Source organism: Patiria miniata, unplaced genomic scaffold (assembly GCF_015706575.1).
Source record: "Patiria miniata isolate m_02_andy unplaced genomic scaffold, ASM1570657v1 HiC_scaffold_2, whole genome shotgun sequence".
Lineage (NCBI taxonomy): Eukaryota > Metazoa > Echinodermata > Asteroidea > Valvatida > Asterinidae > Patiria > Patiria miniata.
Genome location: NW_024037058.1, coordinates 12,989,422 through 13,000,813, shown reverse-complemented (window position 1 = coordinate 13,000,813; position 11,392 = coordinate 12,989,422). Strand labels below are relative to the sequence as shown.

Here is an 11,392-nt window from a genome sequence, read left to right as displayed (position 1 = left end):
GCGTTACTGCGATAATTTATCACAGAAATCCGGAATTCAAAGATAATTCCTTCCTTGATACCGCGTTACCGCGATAATCATCACAGAAATCCGGAATTCAAAGATAATTCCTTCCTCGTTACCGATTTGTCTTTGAATTCTGGATTTCTGTGATAAATTATCACAGTAACGCGGTATCGAGGAAGGATTTATCTTTGAATTCCGGATTTCTGTGATAAAATATCACGGTAACGCAGTATCGAGGAAGGATTTATCTTTGAATTCCGGATTTCTGTGATAAATTATCACAGTTACGCGGTATCGAGGAAGGATTTATCTTTGAATTCCGGATTTCTGTGATAAATTATCACGGTAACGCGGTATCGCGGAAGGCAATTCAAGCTTCCGTAGTCACTGGTAGTTGGTGGAGTATGAATAGCACTTCATATCCCGCTGGTTGAGCTCAGGGAGAGCATGTGGATTCTGTCATGCCTCACTGTTCACCACTGTGCATTGTTTGTGCAATTTCTCTCTGTGACACACTTACTTTAAGACTTCATACATGTCATAAACTGTCTCAACCTGAAGGGTACCTGGTATTAAAGGGTTTTACATACTCATCTGAACACTGACCTCCCACGAGGAGAGTAGAATTTACAGATGATATATTGTGGAAATGTACATGCATTGCATGTTCATAAACATTGTTTGAATCATACTACACCTGTGTATTGTGAATGTACAATAGTATGATTTGTGACTAAATCTCAACATGCGTTATAGGCTATCAGCTTCAGTCCAACAATTGGGCCACCGGTATCAAATGATTGAAAGAAGCAATGCTCATTTTTTGCAAGTTATACACATCTAGAGTTAGAAAATGTGTGATAGCTTTGCCATGTTAGCGGGGACAGGTTTTTTGGTGTCATATCACTTTTAAATGTTTTTTTTCTTTCGAAACGGCCGCCAGTATGCTTGTTACCGGATTACATGTATATGTGGTAACACGCATGTTTTGGCCGCCATTTGTTTTTTTTTTAAAGTAATATCACCCAATAAGCTGCCACCACTGCAGTGCTACCCCCGGTATTATTTTCCAACGACAGGGGTGCATACATGTACCGAATACCTTGCCAAAAATCACAATGAGCATTATTCCCCTCATTTGATGCCAACCAAACCCCCAGCTGATGGCCTACATGTATGTATGATGTAATGTCTCAGACTTGACAAGTATAGCAGCTAAACTCTTAAATGCAGTGTTAATAACAAGTTTCGCTCTGTGCTTTTCATTTTTGAGTAAACAATGTTTATTAACGCATTCATGATCTGGCGACATGTATGGCTGTGCATTTTTTTTATATAATGTAATATTTGATTTTTGTAGCTTTAACACAATCAAATGATTTGAAATGCATTAACAAGATTTAACATGCGCCCAACCCTATGGCCGCGCCAATCAAGATTTGCATGTGCTTGCATTTGTCAAAAAATCACAAATCTCATTAAAATATTATTAAGAACAGAAAGGTGTTACCTGTACAAATGTACATGTATATGGCTGATATTGGACTGATTTAGAAAGAAGAAATATGAGCCAATTTTCTTCATGGATGTTCTCAAATCATGTGCAGAAGCGGCTTTCAACAAAATTGCTGCATTCGATAACCATTCCATTTATAGAATTAATAGCACCTTGTGGATGTTTCTCATCTCCACAAGACCGCTCACCTTTTTCTAACAATGCACATGTATTTGCATAAAGGGTCATGTGTCAAATCACCGCGTGGATCAAACCTCATCCCTTTTAAATTTGTTCAATTTTGTTGTAGGCCTATAAGGTAATTGAGGCAGAAAAAGCTGAATTTTAAGTTATAGCACCATCGGGCTAATACTTTTTACGCAACCACTTCCATTTTTTTTGCAGTTCAAAATGGATATGGCTGCCAATATTCAAATGAGCATCCATAACCTGTTGGCTTATATTGTTTAACTCTTTCGCTACGGAATTTAATTTCCCGATTTTTTTCACGTTTGTACGTAATAAATCGCTGGAAATTCTGCCGTGTGTCGATGTGGACACCGCCATCTTTAAATGTCCCTCTGTAAACAAACTGCTCAAAATAGCCTGCAGCAGACCCCAGCGAGACGGAGAGCCATTGACAGCGGCTCAAACTAGGGTCAGAGGTTATACGATACAAATTATGTAAATAAGGCACACGTCAGGGGATACCCCTTTTTGTTCACAGCGATGTCTCCGAGCTGCTGCCAGCGGCTTGCCGTAGCAAAAGAGTTAATGTATTGGTGTATTTTGAAAGGTAACAACATCATAAGGAATCCAAAGTTACCATTATTTGTGATGTTGGAGCAATGTGTACAATATACAATTTTTTGTGTGCTGCTGTCAGCGGCTTGCCGTAGTGAAAGAGTTAATGTATTGGTGTATTTTGAAAGGTAACAACATCATAAGGAATCCAAAGTTACCATTATTTGTGATGTTGGAGCAATGTGAAGTATGGCGAATTTTCGATGCGTACTTTGACCCTGAATTTAACCTTGTGGATCATGTGACATCCAATTGTACCCTAAAAGGTTTTCTACAAAATATCAAAAAATAGATTGTTTAAAAAATGTGATATTCCTATGTCATGTACACACGTACATGTACAATGTACTATAATATGTTAAATTACAACAAGTCCAAAACCGTTCAGTTTCAGTTTTAGTTTCATCAACATTTATTTCCAATTTCAACAATCAATAAGAAAAATTAAAAAAGAAGAATTTGAACCATATGTACATTGTATCTTGGAAATCAAAGCGAGGCAAATAATGCAACCAAGAATGGATGCATAACTGCTGTGTACAGTATAAGTGTACATGTACTCTAATTCTAGTTAAAGCAGAATAATATAGAGATTTAAAATGTATGAAAAATTTTGTCCAAACATGCCGTACCCATTCAACGTCTAGGTACATGTATGTGTTTATTTGCTGTAAAGTTTGTTTTAAAATCACAAGCTGAAGTTAAGTGTTACACAGTAATTATGTAAAACTGCAGTTTTACATGTACATACATGTATATGTCAAGAACAGTTTGTTTTCTTTATTCTATGTAGGCCATCAGCATGGAGGTTTGGTCGGTATCAAATCAGGGCATCAATGATTATAGTGCTCATGCCCAAGGTATACCGCCCCTAGAATGGTAACAAGCATTTTGATGGCCATTTTGAGAAAAAGGGTGGTAACACCCAAAAAGCTGCCACCACTGCAATGCTATCACATATTTTCCAACTGTGGAGGTGTATACCTTGCCAAAAGTCGCTATGACGATTATTCCCCTCATTTGATACCGGTGGCCAAAATTTTGGAGCGAGGCTGATGGCCTAATGTGGGATATGAGAAATAATGGGTACAAAAGTGGAATATTTTGGCAATGGGTGAACATAAATTGCCAAGCCCAAGTGAATGCCCTTGTTTAGTTGTACACTGTACATGTAAATGTTTAGGGATATGTTTTGTATTGATGTTATTTGCCTTGCTTTGATTCCTACAAAATTAACTCTTTCAGTGCCCGCGAAATTTGAAAAGTTTAACCCTAAAGTGCCCAACTTCGAGCGTTTTTGTTAATTGTTCAAAATTCTGTAAAAAAAAAGGAAATAAGTTTTACTCACTTAATTTGTTGTTGTTGCTCTCTGCATGTATATCCTTGGTATATTGGAAAGTCAATAGTAGTCACATACATGGTGATACACTCAGAAACACTGTGCTGCACACAGGGGAATTCCGCACTTTTTGCAGAAAAGACAAGTTTTAGTGCTGCACCCTCTCGCAAGAACTCAAATAAAAAAAAAAATACAGGTCGTACATGCATGAAAATGGTACCATTAGAAAGAGCGAGAGCGCCCCCTTTTGATAACATGCTTACTCTACCTCGTACATATGTACGAGGTTTGGCGATTTTAATCACAAACATTACCTCGTACATGTACGAGGTTGGCCCTTTCGTACTAACAAATATAACTCGTACATGTATGTATGAGTTTGGCACTGAAAGAGTTAAAGATGGCTTCATCTCATGAGAAAGGTTGATGTATTCTCAATATTTTAAATATATCCATGCACACACATGTCATTGTGCATGTACCTGGTAATTAGTCACTTTAAAAAAGGAATGATTATAACATACATATGGTATGGACCTTCATTATGTGAATATTTTATGTTCATGTATTACATGGTATCTTACAATATACCTGTGTAAATGTCTATTATGCCTTTCAGCGGAACTGTTGTCTCAATTTCTGCTCCTCGATGGATAGACAGCTCTTGTCCGTCCCAAGTCACACATGCTTGTGGTTTCAGCACCCTCTCCTTAGGTCTTGCACCTGGTCAATTGTATAAAGTGTCGTAAACAAATTTGGGAATCAAAAGTAACAAAAAACATGATTTGTTGATGAATCCATTTTTAGAATTCATGTTGTTAAGGTTAATATCAACTTAAAATGGTTACTTAAATCATGAGCCTCTGTGTGAACCATTTTACAAAATTGTTTCATTAATAGCCCAAACAGCCCTGAATCCTCTAATTTTAATATAATTTTTCACACATCCCTAGAGGGATAGGTTTTTGGCAAAAATTAACCTTTCAGCTAAAATTCATAGCAACATGTACCTGCTCAAAAGTAAAAATAAAAATCAGATCAAACAAGTCGTCACCGACACCACGAAGTAACACTCTACCATGTTAAACCATATTTTTTTCGATTTTCAGTTTTTTTTTATTTGTAAACATTATTCATCAAGGCGTACCATTGCACAAAGTTTCAAAGCTTCAAATGCTTTACTTTAATAATTATGCTAACTATCCATGGCAACTTTTGCGAAAAATGTCAATTTTTGTTTTCACGAAGTAACACTCAAGTTCCATTTACCATTGGAATGCATGGTGCGCACTCTGCTCATAAGTGAGCAAAAACGTTTTCCGAAGTAACACTCTTCTTGTAATAAGTTGTATGAGCGCGCGCGCGCTGACCTGAAGTTGCACTTTCCTCGTGTTGTATACATTGAAGAGTGTTACTTCGTGAAAACGAAAATTTACAGTTTCGCAGCTTTTTCGGTTTCATGAACTAAGGCCAAAAAAAATGTCTCCGGTTTCTGGTATGCGCGCGCGTCGCCGTAGCCATGCGCGTCGGCAAAATGAAAAAAAAATTTTTCAATAAAAGATGATGTCTCAAAACCGCCAAACTCACTGGTTCGACTGGAATTCTGCTGCAGCACAATTTTAACGTGTTTTTAGATGGGGGTATGATCGAGAATAAGCTTTATGTGGACTCTCTGGACTCCCGTACATTTTGCACTAAGTTTAGTCGGCCACCATTTGCAGTCATCAGCCGACACTGATTTGAAGCAAAAAAGTCGGGCAAAAAAGAAAAAAAACCACGTCGCCGCACCACTTTTTGGGCAAGCTCCATACCAGAAACCGGAGACTTTTTTCTTTTGGCCTAACATTCATCTTTTTTCTCTTTTTTCTTGTTTATATAATACACAAACGGGTGACAAACAGCAAATTTAATAAATTTAATCCATCAAGTGTCCACAACGAGAAACCCAACTGAAAATACTCTGTCATTTTGACGCAAAGTGTTGTTTTAGAAAGCGTTCAACTTTAGTTGCCGTTTTTGCTAGTTTTTACTGGTATGTACATGTAGATGGGTGTTACTTCGTGGTGTTGGTGACAAAGTGACACAACACATTCCTGATACACATACAGGGACTTACCAGTTTCTTCCTGCTTTGATTTACTTGCAGCACCAGCACCTGACACTATGAGATAGCTTCCCTCATCAGCATCAAAGGGGCATTTATACATGTACCTATCACATGCCTCTTCAAGTATCTCTCGAGTTGCAGCCTCTTCTATGGTGCTCACCCACTTCTTCAGCGCCTGGAATCTTCGTTCTACTGCGATCTGGAAGTTCTCCTCTATGTCACCAATCATCACGTCGACTGAAGACTTCCCATCATAGGCAGACATAAGATATCTGAAGATGGGCTTCCACTTTGAAGAATGCATTTCTTCTGCAATGTCCTGCAAGTAGACGTCAGTTAAACTACGCTGCCTGCCATTTCTGCCTGAAACTGTAAAGCATGTAAAATGGTATTATGTACATTTGTACGATGTAAACTGTTTATTTTTTTTCATGAAGTAAATTATGTAGTACAACTGCAGAATAATCAGCCAAAAGTACAACACATGCAGTCTGCATTAAGAGAAAAGAGAATGCATTACATTTAACATTTTGAAAAGTATTGCACATGAACTGAATCCTGTATTAAAAGATCCCTGTCTGTCTGTCTAATGTCTGTCTGTCAGGCTGATGTCTGTGTGTCATGTTTTTATAAAAGTCCTAAAAACTCGGATTATTTAGTCATTCAGTATATGGAGATCCTTAACTGTGATATGCTTCGATTCACTGTCCCCTGAAGTCACAGTTGGCACAGAAAAAAAATGATATATTTGTTTTGTTTCACTTTTCTTTGCATTTTTTTTTTATTTTGACTTTTAATAGTTCAATATTACAACATTATCTCTATGAAAACACTCCGAAACATGCATTTCAAGACCTGATAATGAACCCCTTCTCAAAAATACGTCAATTGAGGGTGCACTGTTCAGCTACCGGTAGCGGGTGCTGCGTGAAGTGCGGCATTCCATTATAGGTACACAAAGTAGCCATGAACATCAAAACTTTAACAAAAGTGAGCATTAACAATCTGTAAATTGATATGAAAATCTAGGTCTTCAGTGTTCTCTGTACAGAGTAACTTTGTGACTTGCATACCTTAAAGTTAAATGGCTGTATGGAGTAATGGGCTAATTGATCTAGCATTGACTAAAAGTCTACGAAAGATAAATTGGTGGGTTTTTTTCACTTCAAGACAAAATAGAATGTAGTCTTTAGAAATTTAAATTGCCCCTTCACATTGTAGCTATAAAACCTGACAGCAAGTCTTGACTTGAGCCTTTTGTTTTAAATTTAAACTCACGTGGACATGAAACCTGTTTCTGGAAGATACCACACGTACATGTAGTTTAATTTCTGCCTATTTCCCCAAGAGAAAAAAAAAATCAACGCAAATTGCAGCTACCTGTTGCTGAACTTCCGGTATGTTGATCTGAGCTGTCTGATGAACTTGCAATGTCTAGTGAGCCTGCTCTCAGTGGCAAAGGTTTCATGGATGGACTTGGTACTGGACTTCCTAAAATGTAAAAATAAAATCAAGCATTGGCCAAACAAGTACATTTTCATCTTTTTGGTTCATTTTGTTACAATAAAATGTGCCGTGTGTAGGTAGGTAGGGATTGGGATTGGCTGTACATTAAATACACAGACTACTTTGCTATACTCTTCATTGTACTTTCAAAACAATAAGTGAAAAATTTGGATCCTTTTTTTCTCTTCAAATTGTAACTTTTTCCCCTTCAAATTATCCCTTTTTTTCAGCTGAGTGAATACCCGGTATTGCCTAAATTTGCCAAGCAGTGCATTTGTTTATTTAGCACCCCGTGAAACAGGGCTCTGAACTCACCTTTAGGAGAATTTCGTTTCTTTGGTGGGACTATCTGCCACTCAGCCTGTCCCTTCTTCAAGGCCTTGTGTTTGCTTTTAGCTTGTGGTTCCATTGCTGGCTTAATAGGCAGTTCACAGTTGATCTACATGCATTAACTGTTAAACCTTGAATACAAGAAAGGAGTAATAACAAATCTTTACCTACAGGTACTTTGTCTCCATGTAAATATAAATATTTTAAAAAGAACCTGGTCAGTGACAACTTATTACATTCCATTAATTTAACACAATCTGTACACACAACATTTGGTAATTTGTATAAATTCAAGTACATGTAGTCGAGATTTTATTAAAATATGACTAGTAAAAGCAGAGAGGAAAAGGGGGTAGGGCCCAGGATGCGATAGTTGTCCAGTAGACTGGTACTTTTATGGGGCTAATTCCAACTTGCATGTTATTCTGAATGAAGACACTGTTGTACTTTAACCCTAACTTACCTGTATCCATCAAAATCCACACCCCTGTTTTTGGAAGATTTCGGCGGATTTAGCATACATGTACCTCCATATTGATAAAGTTAGGAGATTTTGATGGATTCAGGACAGTAAGCCTAGCAGTACTACATGATTTTGATGAATTCAGGATACCTCCATATTGATCAGCTAGTTGGTGGACTCTGATTGATTCGGGATCTCAACAGTTTAACTCCTTGGCATATGTTTGGTGTGTACTGTGTACGAGGGATTCTGGTGGACTCACTAGTGGATTCTGATGGACTTGGGACACCAACATTTGTTTTCCATCAAAATTTAATGATTTTGGCGGATTCAGGATACTTTCTAGTAAAAATATCCAAGGGGTTAGAGTTAATATGTAGGCATGGTTGGTCCAGTTTCCTCTAAGAAGAAGTGCCCCTTTTTCAGGCAAAACCTTAACACATTTTGAAATATAGGCTATGGGATTGGGAACTTGGAAATGGGGGTGCGAGCTTCAAAACTGACCATTATCATGCATACTACATAAAATATGGACATTTTCACGGCGCATTGTAATGGTTGTTGAGCGGGTTTTCTTTGGTGGGATTGATGTCAGAAGAAGTCTAGCATAGTGCCCCCCCCCCCTGGATTCGCCACCGATTGAATTGAATCAAATCGAATTGAATGAAGAACTGCTCATGTGGTACTTGGGAAACAGGATGTAGTTGAAATATCAAATATTTAAGAAGGGAACAATTTCGTCATTTAAATTAAATTAATGTTATTATAATCTAGTCATGTCTTGGTTTCCTTATTCTCGTAAATAAAGATGAGCGAGTATGATTGAGTAATCATATAAAACAATGGTCTAGTAACTTGACTGTACTGAGAAACTGTCAATGTCAAATGACCCTAAAACTTGGAATTGCTCTGTACTGAAAACAATACACACTGCATAGGCACACTGTGTGGGTGTATAGTATGGAAAATGTATGAGTTAGGCCAAAAAAAAAAATAAGTTGGTCTCTGGTCAGCGCGCGCGTCGATTTTAACCTTGCGCGTCGATCTTTTATTTTTCCAAAATGTTCCGCGGTAGCTCCAACAGCGCCCTCTATTTCCGCACCTCCTCAATTTTTTTTACCAAAGAGCACCAAGGAATGGGAAATTGCACCAAGGCAAATGATCGAAAGCACCAAGGCAAATTATGGAGGACACCAATGTACATGAGGACACCAAAAAAGCAAAATAGTCTGAACAATCCAAGCTTGAAAAAAAAAAAAAGTCCCCCCCCCCAAAAAAAAAGCCGCGTGGCTGCGTCAATTCCGGAACTATGGTCTGACCAGAGACCGAATATTTTTTTTTTTGGGCCTTATGCTGTTTTTTTATGCATTATACATGTAGAAGTGTTGCAGGAACCATAAATGTGAACTTTTAAAAAGTTGCATTGAAAATTAAAGGCTGATAAAAAACTAATAATTCAGACAAATTGATAATTAAGAAAAAATTCGGTTATCTAAAAATGCCACATGCGGTGTGGCTGTATTGGCAGGAGACAGTACAGCCGTTGTAAATCAGTGCCAGGGACTTTTTTGGGGTGGGTGGGGGGGGGGGGATGACAAAAATAAAACAACATTGCCCAGCCGTGGAAATTCAAAGGGGGGGGGGGGTGCTAGACAAACACATGACACTAGGGGGCGCTGTTCATGACACAGATGTACACTAGTTTTATGTATACTCACTGGCGCCCCATCACCTGATGATCAAAATGGCGGATTTTAAGCTTTTGAACTTTTTTAGCACTATCGATACATTTTGGTTGATGGGAAGTTCCCATTAACGGGATTTACACCCCTGAGACAGTTCTTGGACACGTTAGAAACAACTTGAATTTAATTGAGTGTTTCGATAACACCAACATGACCAACAGCCGAGCTTTATTTAGAAAATAAAATTGTCGTCCAGAAAAGTTTCATCCCCAGAGAAGAAATTGTGGGCCACAATTCTTTCCAATTTTTGTCTGTTCGACTATAGCAGATTAAAAAATTCCGTTCGTTACAATTTGATCATCCCTTGTAGTAAGATTTGTACTTGGGTGGAGGGAGTACGTACACTGTACTTCTCCTAGCCTTATAGACAACTTACCCTGCAAAATTGTTTGCCTCTCTACAAAACACCAACCAAGTACAAAAAAGGTCCATCACAACAAAGGTCCATTTCCCACAAAACCGCTGCACAGTTTGCCTCTAAACTCCGTACAATACCTCATGACATACTCACGCTACGTGCACCAAACAAACATCGGTGGATTCTGTCGATTTTTAGGCCAAAATGATGAAAAATATGCCCTTTCCGCACTGAGCCAACCTGACACTTGAAACATGCACGCAGAAGAATGATCGCGATCATTTTCGGCTCGCTCGCTCGGAGCATGCCGTGGGGGCGGGGGTACGGTACCGGTAGGAGTGGAACGATAATATGCGCATGCGTACAAGTGCAAGTACATGTGTACGTACCCACGGCGCGCTCCGAGCGATCGAACCGAAAATGACTGCGATCTTTCTGCGCACGTGCAGGTTTCAAGTGTCAAGTTGGCTCAGTGCGGAAAGGGCATATTTTTCATCAATTTTGCCGAAAAACCGAAAGAATCCACCGATGTTTGTTTGGTGCACATAACGTGAGTATGTCATGAGGTATTGTACGGAGTTAAGGGGCAAACTGTGCAGCGGTTCTGTGGGAAATAGCTTGGTTGTAATGGACGTTTTTGTACTTGGTTGGTGTTGTAGAGGCAAACAATTTTGCGGGGTAAGTTGTCTATGAGGCTCCATAGTTCTAGGAGTACACTGTACAGATCACTGCACGTTGTCTTTTGCCAAATTGGTGTTGAGTAAAACCATTTTAGGCCTAGTCTTCGAGAAAAAAAAAGCGAAAGTAGAAATGTTGAATGTACTCTTACCCCATTGGGGGAGGAATCAGATCGGCAAAAGACATTTTGAGTGCAGCAGAGACTCGATCCCGGGTGTCAACTTCTTCACAGAAAAGAAACGAGCGGCATGACTCGCACAACTGGTGGTTTTTGCGAACTAATTATTACATGTCAGCGGTCATGTGAAGCAACCTCTCATTTCTCTTCAAACCTCTGCTCTCGTTCCTCAATCGATCTGACTCTCAACAACCTTCGCAGAAGGAAAGCTTGAGCTTTATCTCGAAACTGTTGACTGAGCTGAGTTGACGTGAACGAACGCTATATGACCTAGACTGTTTGTGTTGCTTCCGCGCGTAGTGGCGTTATTGCGTGTCGGGGGTTTTCCCCAAAGTTCACTGGTTCCTCTGCATAAACTGCCAAGGCCACTTACTAGTTTAGAC

General features: G+C 38.9%; 2 protein-coding genes across 3 annotated transcripts in view; one reads left to right on the top strand and one right to left on the bottom strand.

Annotated features, from left to right (window-relative positions):
• Positions 1–5,925, top strand: part of LOC119726561 (ribonuclease P protein subunit p14-like) — a 24,317-nt gene extending 18,392 nt beyond the window's left edge. For both annotated transcript variants that reach the window (XM_038198297.1, XM_038198294.1), the window contains exon 5: positions 5,791–5,925. The gene's annotated coding sequence lies outside the window, so the exon portion shown is untranslated. The remainder of the gene's footprint in view (positions 1–5,790) is intronic.
• LOC119726559 overlaps positions 1–11,392 on the bottom strand; it is a 19,347-nt gene extending 7,955 nt beyond the window's left edge. Inside the window, exons 1-5 of the mRNA XM_038198292.1 lie at positions 10,983–11,392; positions 7,573–7,718; positions 7,132–7,242; positions 5,761–6,120; positions 4,236–4,367 (exon numbers count right to left, since the gene is read on the bottom strand). Coding sequence (XP_038054220.1) covers positions 4,236–4,367; positions 5,761–6,120; positions 7,132–7,242; positions 7,573–7,666 — 697 coding nt within the window. The 5' untranslated portion in view covers positions 7,667–7,718; positions 10,983–11,392. The remainder of the gene's footprint in view (positions 1–4,235; positions 4,368–5,760; positions 6,121–7,131; positions 7,243–7,572; positions 7,719–10,982) is intronic.